General features: G+C 43.5%; 1 protein-coding gene across 16 annotated transcripts in view; it reads right to left on the reverse strand.

Annotated features, from left to right (window-relative positions):
• FAM13C (family with sequence similarity 13 member C) overlaps positions 1–16,253 on the reverse strand; it is a 119,061-nt gene that overhangs the window by 35,673 nt on the left and 67,135 nt on the right. For all 16 annotated transcript variants that reach the window (XM_070611595.1, XM_008525197.2, XM_070611632.1 and 13 more), the window contains one exon: positions 2,600–2,684. In XM_070611595.1, coding sequence (XP_070467696.1) covers positions 2,600–2,684 — 85 coding nt within the window. The remainder of the gene's footprint in view (positions 1–2,599; positions 2,685–16,253) is intronic.

The following is a 16,253-nucleotide window of genomic DNA, read 5'->3' on the forward strand; positions in this document are numbered from 1 at the left end:
TAACACCAATTTATATTTATGAATGTTTGCTTTTAATGGGTAACTGGTAGCATATCATATCCAGATATTCCTGTAAAAATCACTTGTTGGATTTTGTTTTTGTTATACCAATTATTGACATCAACAATTACTAACTGAATATTTGTATACATGTAAGGCCCAGGGCTAGATGCTAGACTTCAAAAAAGAGGAAAAATTTTTAAGTTGCTATAATCTTCTATAGACTTATGACCATCTGTGCTAATCCTATGCAATCACACTCTTATCAGGAACTTACACACAAAAAACTACAGTTTCAAGGTGTTCAAAGATCATTCTACAATTCCATTCAGAGGCCCTGTATTAAGAACTGCTGATTTAATACGAGCATAAATTTCTTCCTTCTAAGTGACACACGGATTAGAAAATGTATGGCCTTCCTATAAGAGTGTATCTTGGAAGCCAATCAAACCAAACCACCCCATAACTTAAATTGTGAAGGCCTCTTCCAAATGCTTGTCAGTTTAGCAATATCCCTGCCAAATGAAGACTCCTTAGGTCCCTGAAACCATCTAGTGGGTGGATTCTAGATTGTACCAATGGGTTTTATTGGAAAATTAGAAAGAAATATGTGTCAAATAAAGCATTACAAGGTCCAATATAGGGGCTGGGACTTCTTCACTTTCCCCATAATAACTCCTATGCAGTCATTTTAGCTAAATGAGGCTCCTTATTCATAAGCTCTGCAAAGGCAAAAAACATCAGGATGGTTTTACCTTTGCAAACTTGAAAGAGCTGTTCTTGCCTAATACATACACACGTGTACCCACAGAGTGAAAACCTCTCTTTTTCGTAAACTGTCTGACAGACTCTGGAACATCTCAGATTCACTTACATTTTGGAAAATCCAGCGTCTAACCCACAAGTGTCCTTTGCCCATTTCTGCCATTTCACACTGAACATGGAATGTATTGATGGTTCCTTTGTGGGGGCAATCCATACATAAACAAGGTATTTCTATTTTACAAGGAGTGTTAATAAGCTTGTTCAAAATCCTGTCCATCTAGAATGAGAAACTATGAAACTATTATTGACCTTTGGAGAAAATAAGACACACACACACACACACACACACACACACATAAAAGTCATGATTTAAAGAAAAAAAGAAAAATATATATCCATATTCAACATGCAACAAATATTTTATTGAATACTCTTTGCCAGATACTTGCAAAGCTGTGCAAAACATCGATAACTCAAATCAATTTGTAATTTGGCTTGAGGATTTTTATGTTTGTTTGCACGGGGTAGGACACGGAGTTGGTGGAAGAAGAAGGGCATTGTCTAATAATCTGACTTAAGCCCCTAATTGGCTTGACATTGGCTCCTGCCCAATTTCATATGCATCTCATTCAAACATAATGGCCAACAGAGAAGGGGAGCTCACCAGGCAACAAGGACAGCCAACTGGACACCTGCATCCATGGAGAAATAATTTACCACTTACCAGCAGGGTCACACTAGGCCTCAGTGTCCTTACTATGAATAGTATTATTTCAGAGGTTGGTTGAAGGATTTAATATAATACATATAAAGTGCTTAGAATAGTGCCTGGATCATAGAAAGTCTTCAACAATAATAGTAGCTACTATTAGTAGCTGTTATTAGCCACTATTATTAATATATAGTCAAACACTGGAGATGACTGTTTTACTTGCTTAGATCACGTGGGTCTGTTTTAAACACTAATGTTTTAAATGTACTACTGCTAATGGTACTGAAATAGATTACCTTTGTAAATCCTTTCCTTCAATGCCTAGAGATAAAGGACATCTCATAAAGCAAGCTCACCTAAGCCTATTTCTGCCATCCACCCAGAAACCAGTCTGCAAACCTCTGACCCATCTGTGTTAGAAAAGATAAGCTGTGCTCTCATTTCTACTCATGGAAATTAGTGTTTCTTTTCTATCTAAGTCTTCCTGAGAGTATTAGTTTGCCTTCTGCTTGCTAGCCAATCTACCATCCCCAGGATTAAAACTAGAGAGACTAACAGACTAATGAGACCCAATTTTGAGACTTTAACACAGAAATTAATGCTAAAAAAAAAATGAAATATAGGATCAGATTGAGCTGCACCAATCACCTCCACTTCCCCTGTGCTGATGGATCATCTTACAAGCAGTTAAGAGAAGAAAGGAAGTAGCAATGTTGAACTCCCCCATCCCTCAATCCCTCAAAACCATCATAAGTTTCCAAACAACACAGCTTACTTAGGTCCAGTAATATAAAATACGCACATCACTTGTTTGTCATAGGAGACCAAATAGGAAAACGAAGACTAGGAGTTGCAGTGGGTGGTTTTCCCCTGACACCCATTTATGTCAGTCTGACTCTTGGCCCCCAGCTGGAGAGAAGGCTCTATGTTACAGCACACCTTAATTCCTCCTGCTCCCTCTCAGCTCCCTCTCAGCTCCCCCGTGTAACTCAAGCACCTCTTCAGCTTTCAGGTTGCACCAGGCACCATTTCCCACATGGGGCTAGGTTTAGGAAGAAGCAGCAATAGGCTGAACTATCTTGAGAGTACGAACGAGGACCTCCCCCAGCCCCAGCCTCTTACCTGGAGCATCCGCCCCTTCAGCAGGCACACTTTGGGTGGACGCAGGGGCTGGGTCCTTGACTCCATGCACCTGAGCAGCTTCTTCCTGGTTTGTCAAAAATGCAGAGCACAGATCAGTTTCGAGGGCTTGGAGCTTCAGCAAGGAATTCTGCCAGCAAAAGCAGAACATCAGGCTAGCTAAGTAGATGCCTAACACACAACGGTGGGTCCGCAGCTCTCAAAAGCACCTTTCTCCAGCGCCTGGCAGGAAGAGGGTCGCGGCCACAGCTGCTTCAGGCAGAGCCGGTTGTGCCAGAATCAGACACACATTACTCCACATGCAGCCTCAGTTTCTGCTTCATTTAAATCCTAACGTATATGGATTATCGGTGACACATGGGACTGGTGATTTTGTCAGCAAGAGACGCTGCACCAGGAGAACCAATCTGAGAAGGTATCTACTTCCCGGGTGCTTGAGGCTTTACGCTTTGCGAGGGTTTCATTCATTGTGCTGACATCAGGAGTGGATGACATTAGGCCCCTCCCAGGCTACCATTCATGAAAGCCAGCGTCCCTCCACTGCAGCAGACTGCAGTGAACAAAGAGTTACTGCTGCAGAGGCCGGCGGCATCTGGGAGGCGCTTCAGGGCTCCCTTATCTCCATCTGCATGTGGGTGGGTGTGTGTGTGCCTTCTGAAGTTACTTCTCTCACATGGGATGGCTATAGCTGCCTTTTGTCAAGAACAGATTAGAGGGAGAGAGGGAGATGACCTTGATCACTCAGTGTGACCCAGCCACTGAGGGAGAAGCAATTTATCTTCCATAGCTCCCAGCAGAACCTCCCCCCTCACCCCCTTCATTTCTCATTTTAAATTTCTCCCATGGTTCTTAATAAAAACAAAGTCATACAGACTGACGCATGTATCCTGCCTTGATGCAGATGCCCAGCAAATTAATTCCCCCGACCAGGTGAAAGTGAGTCACGCCTGAGTCCCTGGCCGGGTGCCGCTCCTCTGCTCCCCCACAATGGGAAAGCTCTGCAGGCCTCAGCAGCTCCTCCACCCACCTGGCAGGGGTGGTTACCTGGAGTGGAGCCATTGGTCCTTTCCCTACTAAGGCCCGCCCACACACACACACACACACACACACACACACCGCACACACTCCTACTCACACCCCACCCTCTTCATATCCTATTCCCATACACCCTCATATCCAACCGCCACACCCTACTCCATACACACACCCCCATTCCTATCCCACACATACTCCCTCCCTCCCCTATACATACCTTCACCCCGTCTTCCACACCCTCATGACCAACCCCCATACCTTCACACTACTCTACACATACCCTTTAAGCCTCAAACACTCTCACCTTCACCCACATACACTCTCATTCCTACCCCTCACACTCATCCCTTTTATCCCCTACTCCACACACAAACACCTTACCTCACACCCCTCCACATACAACCTCATACCCAACTCCCATTCTCACATCCTATTCCTCACACACATACCCCACTTCCCCACACATACACCCTCACACCCTACCTCACAAACACCTACCCCCAACATCTCCTCATACCCAACCCCTTCCCTCACACATACCCACTCCCACACAAATACCCTCATCCATTCTGTTGATGTAAGTAAACACGAACCTACGGCCATGTTTGAAAAGCTGCCCACTGACAAACATCTTAAATCTGTTGTCTCTCGGCCAGTTTGAAAGCAGCGGGCGCCTAAGCGGGCTCAGGGTCCCTCCTCTGCCATGCTCAGAGATGGGGCAAGGTCTGCAGGGGCTGCTGCCTGAGAACCCACGGCTCAGATGAAGCATCTGCCTGAGACAAGGCCATTATTTACAGTTTCCCCCTCCTTTCTGGCATGATTTCCCAGCAGCTGAATGTGGAAGCAAGAGCCAGAGGTTACTGACAGGAGGTACAGAAAGAGCAAGAGCATCAAGTTTCTGGAAAGATTTAGTAACCAAGCATCTGGGAAGCAAAAATGAATGAATCCAGGCAAGCTTCCTACTGGAGGCCCTTGAAAATCAGAGTGACTTCTCAAAAAGAGCAAAGCTATTCTGAAAATTGGGAAATAACGCCATGAGAATGTAAAATGATGCAGCTGCTAAAGAAAACAGTATGGCAGTTCTTCAAAAAATTAAAAATAGAACTACCATATGATCAAGCAATTCCACTGCTGGATATATACCTCAAAAGAATTGAAAGCAGGGGCTCGACATTTGTATACCCATGTTTATAACAACCTTATTCTCAATAGCCAAGAGGTATATTATGGACTGAACTGAGTCTCCCCCAAATTCCTATGTTGACGCCCTAACCACCAACGTGACTGTATTTGGAGACAGGGCCTTTAAAGAGGCAACTAAGGTAAAATGAGGTTGTAAGGGTGGGGCTCTAATCCAATAAGACTCGTGTTCTCACAAAAGGAGAGAGAGACACCAGGGAGGCACACACTGAGGAAAGGCCATGTGAGGACACAGCGAGAAGGCCGCCATCTGCAAGCCAAGGAGACGCTTCAGGAAAAACCAACTCTGCCAACACCTTGATTGGACTTCCAGCCTCCAGAATGGTGAGAAAATAAATGTTTGTTGTTTCAGCCACCCAGTCTGAGGTATCCTTTTTTTATGGCAGCCCTAACAGAGTATTAACAGACTAACACAAGGTGGAAGCAACCCAAGTGTCCATCAACAGATGAATTCATAAACAAAATGTGATACATACATACATACATACATACATACATACATACATACAATGGAATATTATTTAGCCTTAAAAAGGAAGAAAATTCTGACACATGTTACAACCTGGAGGAACCTTGAGGACATTACGCTAAGTGAAAAAAGCCGGTCACAAAAGGAAAATATCTAGAGTAGTAAAATTCATGGAGACGGAAGGTGGAATGGTGGCTGCCAGGGAGTTGTGGGAAGACAAAGGGAGTTAGTATTTAATGCGTACAGACTTTCAGATTGGGAGGATGAATAAAGTTCTGGAAATGGATGGTGGTGATGGTTGCACAACAATGTGAATGTACTTAATGGCACTGAGCTACATACTTAGAAATGATTAAAAGGGAGCCCGCCCTGTGGTGTAGAAGTTAAGTTCATGTGCCCAGGGTTCGCAGGTTCAGATCCCAGGCACGGACCCATGCACAGCTTATCAAGCCATGCTGTGGCAGACATCCCACATATGAAAGAGAGGAAAATGGGCACAGATGTTAGCAGAGGGCCAATCTTCCTCAGCAAAAAGAGGAGGATTGGCAGTGAACGTTAGCTCTGGGCTAATCTTCCTCAAAAAATAAGTAGTTAAAATGGTAAATTTTATGTGAGTATACAATTTTAAAAAATAAAAATAAAGTAAAAAAAGAAGAAAGAAAGTCAGTCCTTCTCTAGATTTAGAGGGAAGACATGGAACTAGCCACCTCTCATAAACTCCTTGTGCTCTTGTATATTCTACAAATCAGAAGAGGACACGGCCTTCACACAGAAACAGAGGGCATGCCAGCTCTGCTACATACTATGCATCTGACTTTGGGCAAGCATCTTGGCCATTCTCAGCCTTAATTTCTTCATCCATAAAAATAGGCAATAACAACAGTGACAATGGCACCTGCTCTAAGAATTAAATGAGGGAAGGTGTGGAAAACACTTTGCACAGCGCTAGCATGTGGCCAGCACTCAAGGACTGGATGTTGTGGTTATTAGGAACATCTCCAAACCCCAGAGGCCTCTGGGCAGAGCTGTGGTTGTGTGCGAGGCCAAACTCGACACCCACTCTGAGGCCTTGACTCCTCACTTTACTTCCCAGGACCCCACTCTCTGCATCTGCCTAGTGAGGACCTGAGTCTTCACTTCTAAGTTCTTTCCAACTTTAAAGGAGAGAAAAGCAACCATGTCTGTATACTGAAGATGATGCACAGAATCTGGCACTGAGTGGGGACTTAGACAGTGTTTGTGGAACTGAACCAAAGTCTTCATGCAACACAAATAAATACCAAACAATTCACTGCATAGGAGTATACTAGCTCACATTCAGAGGCTGAACACCCACAGAGTGTGAGGTATAATGCTGAGACCCAATTACAGCCAGAAGTAGTAAGGGGGTTCTTCTCATCTGTCTTCCCCTCCCGCCTCCTCCCTCACTTGTACTCATACTGAAGCAGAAACAAGATTGAGCATCAAAGGAGATCCGTTTGCATGGCTGGTTTATTCCTCTCTGAGATACTAGATAGGAGTAAGCTGAAAGGAATGGGGAAGAAAAGAAATGGGAATGGGACAGAAGAGAGAAGATGAAGGTCTCAAAGGGCAAGAAGACCTCCAAGCAGAAGGGATGACATAAATTGCTATAAATGGAAGACAAGAAGGCGGAATGGAAGAAACTCTGCAGGTCAGCTGTTGGCAACTATAGCCCTTCCCCACCTCAAAATGACCCCCTACCTAAGGACAACCTGCCGTTCCTCAGCGCAGGAACAGAGGGTGGGGACTCAGACACCCCGTGTGGGATGGGTTCATAAAAGGATGCCTCTCCTGATGATTAACCCATGAGCAATCTGTGCCACTGTCACGTACATGTCCTTCCAGTGGGCAATGGGAGACATCCAGCCTGTCCCTCAGTCAGGGCTGAGCCCCACAGAGTCCACCCATGAAAGGTCCCTGGACAGCTTATACCACACACGTAAGAGTCAGGCCCCCACACACATGTCATCCCACACATGCACGTCGCTGGCTCTGGCAGCTTTCACACGAGGCTCTGGCATGTGAGACTGATGTCAGCCCCTTCCTCAGGGCGCTTCCAGTCTAGTGGGGAGAGAGCTAATAAACAAGCAAACAAATCAAACAATAACGACAGTAATTACTGTCACAGGGCTATGGAGGAAAGAAACCACGAGCCTGCAGAGGGAGAGAGTAAGCAGCTGTTTCACTCTCTGATCATGCCTGACTTAGTGACCTTTACTGCAAGAACATGCTTCCTCCACCCCACCCTCCCCTCATGGCCGCCCCGTCCCCCTCCCCCCACCCCAGACAAAGAGCAGTAACTCCCTCTGGTCCCAGTGCTACCTCTCTCCAGCACTCCTCTTACTAAGACTCCTGCTCCCTGCAAGGCTGCCCACAGCCCATCCCCCAGGCCAGCCAGCTAGTGCTTTCCCAGGTTCACATGCAAAGTCTCCCTGAAAGCGTCTCTAGGATCGGCAGAAAAATTGAGCAAAGGCTGATGGATCCCCCAAAGAACAATGAACAAGACTCCCTCTGCCTCCTCAGCTCTCCCATCTGATTATGGGAGAAGCCAGAGAGAAGTCCACAAAACCTAGGCGTGGTTTTCTAAAAGCTAATTTTTCTCTTTTACATAATGGAAAACAGGCTGCTTGTTTTAGAAAATACTCTACTCATTTTCTCTCCTCTACAATTACCAGGTCCCACTTTAGTTGGGTTGGAATGGAGAACACCCACACAGGCTGGGTGGCTAAATACTATTTTAGGGGGCCTTTGTCTGCAATCCACCAGTTGCAGAGGAGGGACAGCTTATTTTTAATTTCTATGAAGAGGTTTCGCGGCACTCCCCCATCTCTTTATCTACCCAAGAACAGTACATAGATTCTCTATGGTGATATGAAGCAAAATCAAATTGGAAATCTGCTCAAAATGGGGGATACAACTGGGTCCCTGAACATCCCCATTTCTCCTTGCCACTCTTCTTCCCTGAGTTTCCTGTGTGTACTCCCCCCACCACACCCATACCCATACCCATGCCCACACCCACGCCCACACCTACACACACAATACCCTTCCTTTCCATCTGCTCCCAGCCCCCACCTCCCCAGGCCAGATTCAGCTGTAGTTGCCTCACAAATTTCCATCAAATTCCTGAGCCAGTTCTGATTACCTTATCTACACAGGGCCCCCCAATTTCTCTGTTACCATCTTATTTCCTTCCTAACACTCACTATAATATATAATTTTATCTATTTGTCTACTTGTTTTTTGGCTCTCTCTCCAGCTCCAGAAGGGCTGGAACTATGCCTCCATTGTTCACTGCTGTACCCAGCACAATGAGGAGAACAGGAGCCAACCAATAAGAAGACGGCCATTGTATCTCGGTTTTGTTTTTCTGGACCCTCCAGGTGGCACTTGGGAGGCCCTTCTGAGGATCCAATTTCAAGCCCCGCTGCTGCCCTGGTTCAGAAACTTTACAATGCTTTCTAATCACTGGGAAGTTTGCTAAAGATGTGCACTCCCAGGCAGGGACCACCCCAGAGACTCAGATTCTGTGGTCTGGGGCAGAGTCATTTAGATGCTAGAGGTCCAAAGTTCACACTTTGAGAAATAGTGCCCTATTCTCTAGGGCCTTGACCTACTCTAAATGCTACCTTGGGCACCTGCTTACCTCCACCTGCCCCAGGAACAACAGCTTTTCCCCAACCCCTAGCCCTCTGACACCCTCATTAGCCTCCTGTCCTGCCTCTCTTTGAGAGTTGGGCCCCCACACTAGGAAGTAGAAAGTATGAAGTGCTCAGAAGCAAGACAGTGTTGCTTCCTGAACTGCTGCTGCTGGAGTCTGGATGTTCTTGCCGAAAGAAGTGGGACTTCTTCCAAGGTGATAGCTACAAGAAAATACCAAATGCACCCCACCCCTAGGGACACTGGGCTTTTGGCTAATCCCTGTGGGGCCTGTGTTGCATATGTCCCAGCATGCCTTGCAGCCAAGTCTAACTGAAGGATGACACACCTCAGCTCAGTCCATCCCAGCTTTCTCTGCTGGGGATGGTCAGCTCTCACCACCCCACACTACTCAAGGAAGAAATTCAGTGTAAGAGAACAAGCTGTTCATTTCAAGTAGCCCTCTGCTGACAAGAGGATTCAGGTTCTATTCTGATGCTAGTAGAACTTCTTTTTAAACAAGGACAATTTTGCCACAACACACAATGACCCAAACCAAATTTCCTTCCAGCCAGATGATTTCAATCTGGGAAGGGAGAGTCCTGTACTTAGTTTTATCTCATTGTGATATCCTCATTATGTTCGCTTTATTAAATAAAAAAGTAAAAACAAGACGTTTGAGAGGGAATAATGCAGTTTATAAATTCATTTTAATTCAGGACTCTGAGCTTTTCTAGATAAGACGTTGATTTTCTAAAAATAGAATGTGTCTTATTTTCAGCTTATGGAATGGACTTCAATAGTTTCTCTTTGGAGTTTGTAGTACTTACCCTATCCAAAAGCACAGGTATTAAGATGGATTAAACCCCCTAACAAGTCATTTTTTCCACATCATCAATTATATCCCACAGGCTGAGGTCCACAAATCTAGTCTGTTGTTGTAGCCCATCTGGCTACTTCTTTGTGGCTACTTACGTTCCAATTTCTTTTAGCCCTGAAAAATACTCCGCTTAAAAACTAAACTCAGTAGGATGTGGGCACAGTAGAAGGCCCATTAGGGCTTTGAATCCCAAATCTACCATTGGCTCATTATGTGTCTGTGGGCAAACCATCCAACCACACTGGCCTGTAGGCCCTTTATTTTTTCTGATGAGACTACCTTACCCCCTTCAATTTCTAAAATTCAATGAATATTAAAAATCAGTAACCATTCCACTGGAAATCATAAAATTACATGCCATATGAAATAAATTATCTACCTATGTCTTTAAAGACAGTGGTCACATTGGAAAGCATTAGCCATTTCCTCAAATACTAATATTTTGTTAGAAAACAAGAAAATTAAGTATTTCCCTGCCTTAAAATCCGAGCTGTATAGCCCTAAGAAGGCCAACAATGTCCTAAAAAGAATAAAAGATACCAACACCAGCAAGTCCAGACTCTAGGATATTGAGCTGATGTGCGCCACTATAAATCCCTGAAAAGTAGGGATGACGAAGTTCGTTTTTCTACTGCAGCCCCCATACCCCACCCCAGTACCAAACTCAGAGCTGTGAACATATTTGCTTCCCAATAAACACTGTTGAAAGAATTACTCCTTAGAAAAAATATCTAAAAAGTCACAACCTTCAGGAAAGATTTTGGTCTTAGGATCAGCAGAAATATTTTTTAAACGTTGGCAAAGGTGGGAGGGAGCAGATTATACTATGAAAGCTGTCTGCTTTATATTTTGCCAAGTGAAAGCATGTGGCAAAATAAACAAATAATAATGATAAAAAACCTCCCCATCATTTCATCACAAAATAAAAATTTTAAGAACAATCAGTTTATTCAACTGGGAATAAGAACCTGGGTTTATACCACGACCACATTAGCCAAAGGATGTCCTCGCTGACACCAACAAGAAAAGTTGGCTAAAATTAATTGAATCATAGGACACATTCCAGCTGAGGAAGAAACACTGGTAGGAAAGCAAGGTCACTTTACCTCAACTCAGAAAACCGTACCAGAAAAATGCCAAATAGTAGCCTGCAGTGTTCCAGCACACAGGAAAATCACCTTGGAAAATTATGCTTCCAGAGACCAATATTATGCAGCCTAGCATCCATTTACCCATCTTCTGATAATAACACTCCCAGATCCAAAGTGGGAAATATGGTCTACGTCTAGCCAATCAGCTTATTCCAAACCCCAAAGTCATGGTGACGGGCTCAAGAATGGGTTACATGTCCCAAGCCAGATAAATGAGAATCAAGTATGGAACTTTTTAGAACTAGAAAGAAGGACTCTTTTTCCACTGTGTGGTAGGCAGAACCCTAAAGATGGCCTCCAAGATTCCTTTACCCTGGTTATTCAATCAAACACAAACACATAGGTGCTGCTATGAATGGATTTTGCTTATATAATTAAAGTCTTAACTCAGTTGACCAAAGATACAGAGATTATTTAGGTGGGCCTGACCCAATCAGATGAGCCCTTTGAAAGTAGAGAGTTTCCTCCAGCTGGTAGCACAAGACAACATCAGAGAGATTCAGAGCACAGAAAGATTTGGTATTGTTGGCTCAAAGATGAAGAGGTCCACAATGAAGAGGAATGCAGGCAGCCTCTAGAAACAGAGCTGCCCTCAGCTGATGACCTGGAAGGAAATAGGGACCACAATCCCATAACCACAAAGAACTAAATTCAGGCAACAACTCGAATGAGATTGCACGTAGACTCTTCTCCAGAACGTCCACATAACAGTCCATCACGGCTAATGCCTTGAGTTCAGTTTTGTGAGACCCTGAGTAGAGAATCCAATTGAGTCCACCCAAATTTATGACCTATGTAACTGTGAGCTAACAAATGGGTGTTTGAAGCTGCTAAGCTTTTGGTAATCTGTTACACAGTAATAGAAAACTAATATACACTGGAATTACTCACTGTAAAAATAATGTGGCCCTAGAGAGTGGTTGACTGAAAGATAAAATCAATATAGGAAAGCAGAGTCAAGAGATGAAAAGAGATAGCATCTACATGACAAGTCTTTAATCCCTGGATCTAGCCATGCCTGGAGCCTATCCCGATCCTAAAGTTTCAACTGTGTAAATCAATAAAATCCTGTTGTTATTATTAAAGCCAGGTTGAACTGACTCTCAATCACAAGGAAAAAATCCCAGACGGTTGAAAAAATAATACTAAAAATCTTCAATCAATTCTGAACTAAGGCCCAACCCTACAGACTGCGTTTGCATTTCGATAGAAAAATACAGCTGCCTATTCCTACAGAAACAACACCATTCAGCCAACTCAGGAGTGTCAAAGGCCTACAGAAGTCTCTTGCTAGACCATTTTCTCAAAATTAAAACCATTTGGAGGGAGAAACACATCTCAAACAGTTAGTACCATCTTGAGGTCTGATATGGCTTGATGCTAAGATATCTATATGCTAAGCTGTGGATGGTAAGAAAAAGACAATCAAATCCTTTACATGGAGAGACACACAGACATGTGGCTATAGGCTCAAAAAGGGACATTGCAAATGTGCAAATTGGTCTACTTTTAACAAAATTAAAGTATTAAAGGATTCCTCATGGACTTTAAAGAGGACGATATCTTTAATGTTGTGGCTATGTTGAGCTATTTTGACTAGTGTAATTCAACAAATAAGAGGTAACAGTATCACATGAAGAAAAGATGAATTTTTCAAATTGATTTTAGGTGGATAAATGATCTCTTTCATGGGCAGCTAAATGAAAATAGATGTCCCCTTTGAGAATAAGAACTGTGACTACAAACCCAAGATTTAACTTCTTGTTATTGATAGTATGTCATTATTACGCATTTGTCACATGCTAATAATTTATTACATTTCTTTCTTATCACATAGACCTTCCTGAAAATTCCAATGGAATTCCTAAGGGTTTTGTTCCTTTATGGTAGAACCTCGGTCAGGACATAGCATAGCACAAGACTGAATCCCACCTCACTGTGAGCATCTTCTCTTCCCCTAGTTCTTCAATCAATGAGAAGGATGATACCACACACAAATCTAAAAATGTCCTAGCAATTTTTAGTAAAGTCAAAACAAACTTCAAAGCAGCCATCCAGGTAGAACACATCTCTAGGATGCCCTGTAGGGTCAATTGACACCCAAAATGCTTTGACTGTATTCTGTACACTCAAAAAGGACTCACAATGGAGTCTTCAGAATAGAGTTGTACTTCAGAATATTCGCTCCATTTAAAAGATGCCATTAGCCTCTTTTTCTAAGCACTCATAAAAGGAACACAGTATGGTATCAGAGAACTTGTGAATGTTGGTTTCTTTCAGATATATTAGGTTTTGCTGGCTACCAAGCGAAATGGCATAGACAGTGTGACTGTGGCAATTTTTCTCATGAAAGAACAATGTGACTAGAATTTTCTCCATCTTCAGAAAACATTTCCTTTTCTTACCCTCTACTTCACAGAGTTAGAAAGGGGGAAGCAGGGTGGGGAGGACGGATTAGCAATACCCTTTTGACCCTTACTACTAAACCCATCAATTTCTCCTCCCCTATAAAAGGCAATATTATCCTCTTCCATTCCATGACCTGGATGTATACGACTCAGTGACTTCCATTTGGGCTGGTTTCTTCCTCTACATTAGTAGCCCCTTCCATATTCAGATACTTCAATGCCAGGCTAATAGCCGTGGTAATTAATATCTGGCCACATAATTCCTCGGTCCCTTCAATTTATAATGCTACTTCCGATTAAATATGGCTGGCCATTTCAGCAGGTTGCCATAAATTTCCAGAATCTCAAATCTCCTAAGAATAAGCTTGATCCCTTCCATCTCTTCTACCCTACGATGTAAGTAAACTTACTCTAGCCTCTTCATTAAGGTTCTGGATTCCCCTATGTTCTACAATCAATCATCCCACTTAGACTCCTTACCCAGTGGGAACCATATGTCTCCACAATTTGATTCTGGAGATGCAAAAAAAAGCCAGAAATATTTACCTCAATTACCCCTCCAGACTTAACTACCTTGAAATCCTTATGTTAAAGTTGTAGGGCTTATTGTGGGCAAAAGAATGAGGCAACATTTATTCATTTTTCCCATTCCAACATTGAGTATCTACTTCTTTATGCCTGACATATCTTTCTTGGATAAACTTATTAACCCATGGCAATTTTTTTCTTTTTAATTTATAATTGTCTCCTTAGGCCTGGAGAGGATAAACTTCAGATTGGTCTAGGCCAGCAGAAGAGAGCTTCATAGCCAACAAGCCTCAAAAGGGAAGTGAAACAAGGAATCCATGTGAGGGCAACCAAAGACAAATTTCTCTTTCAAGGCCAATTGGCTTGTGGCTGACCTTACGTCTAGGCCCTTGGAATTCCAGATAAAAAGTGAAATGGAGGTGATGCCAGCAACATGGCAGAATGAGCTGTTCCCTTTATCTCTCCCCCTTTGAACTACAACTAAATGGACATTCACTGATCAACAGAGGATACCCACACAGCACAACAGGATGCCTGAGAGATCTGCGCAGCTAGACATCTGAAGGTGGGTGACCTACCCCCAGGGAGGTGGTGGAGATAGGTAAGCACTCTCTGGCCTCCCAGCAGCTCTGTGCACTCATGCAACTGCTCTCCCAGCTGGAGCACCCATAGAACCACTGCAGCCCCAAGGGTGGGAGCGTGCCTCAGTGCAACTGTGGAAACAGCTAACAGCAACCCTGAGCCCCCATGTGATCGCCATCCCATCTGGTGGAAAGCCCACAGTGCCACTGCAGTCCCAGAAAGTGGCCCAGTCTCAGAGCCCATGGGGAGGCCCCACCTACCAAGGACAACAGCTTGTGTGACCTAGGAAGAGTGGGCAGTGGATCTGCATGCCCAGGGAAATGATTTCCTGGCTGCTGCAGACACCCATAGTACCGGTGGAGCCCCAAAGGTGGGAGTGCATCTCAGTGGGACAGTGGGAGCAGGTGACAGCAACCCTGAGCCCCGACATGATTCCTTTCCCATCCAATGGGAGAGGCCACAGTGCTGTTGCAGTCCCAAGGAGTGGCCCAGGCTCTGACTGGCACAGCTGTCAGGGCTTGCAGCAGGCTCAGAAAACTCAGCTCCTGCCTGCCCCCCACCCCCCCCCCCCCCCGCAGTGGCCGCAGGGGGAATCCGCAACCAGATACTTCCACAATACAAAGGCACAAATCCACCCCATCAAATAGAATTAAGAGGTATATTAATACTCCAGACCAGAAGGAAAAATACAAACACCTATAGCCAATCCTGCAGGCACAGAAATTTCCAATCTAAATGACAGAGAATTCAAAATCACTATCATAAAAAACTCAACAAGTTACAAGAAAACCCAGAGAGACAATTCAATGAAATCAGGAATAAAATTGATGAACAGAAAGAACTCTTCACAAAAGACACTGAAACTACGAAAAAAAACCAGAAATGTTTGAGATGAAAAAAACAATGAATGAGATAAAGAAAAATCTAGAGTCCTTAAATAACAGAGCTGATATGATGGAGAACAGAATTAGAAATTTAGAGGGCAGAAATATAGAAATGCTTCAGATGGAGGAGAGAGAACTAAGACTAAAAAGAAATGAAGAAATTATCAGAGAAATAACTGACAATTAGGAAGTGCAACATAAGGATTATTGGTAATCTGGAGGGAGAAGAGAAGGAGAAAGGAGCAGAGAACTTGTTCAAAGAAATAATAGCTGAGAACTTCCCAAACCTGGGGAAGGAGCTTCCCAAACAAGTAAAAGAAGCTAATAGAACTCCCAACTACATCAATGTAAAAAGACCTTCTCCAAGGCATATATTAGCAAAACTGGCAAAAGTCAATGACAAAGAAAAAATATTAAGGGCAGCAAGGCAGAAGATAATAACCTACAAAGGAACCCCAATCAGGCTTTCAGTGGATTTCTCAGTAGAAACCTAACAGGCTAGGAGATAGTGGAATGATACATTCAAAACTCTGAAAGACAAAATCTATCCAGTGAAAATATCCTTCAGATATGATAGAGGAAGAAAAACTTTCCCAGATTAACAAAAGCTGAGGGAGTTCATTGCCACAAAAGCTCTCCTACGAGACATGATAAAGAAGGTACTCATACCTGAAAAAAAAAAGGAAGGGTTTACAAAGCCTTAAGCAATGAGACAAATAGCCAGACAAATTCAGAAAATTGCAGCTCTCTATCAGAACACATTAGCAAACACTTAATTACAACATTAAAGACAAAGAGAAGGAAAAAAATGAAGAATAACTATAATCACTTAATTTTAA

Source organism: Equus przewalskii, chromosome 1 (assembly GCF_037783145.1).
Source record: "Equus przewalskii isolate Varuska chromosome 1, EquPr2, whole genome shotgun sequence".
Lineage (NCBI taxonomy): Eukaryota > Metazoa > Chordata > Mammalia > Perissodactyla > Equidae > Equus > Equus przewalskii.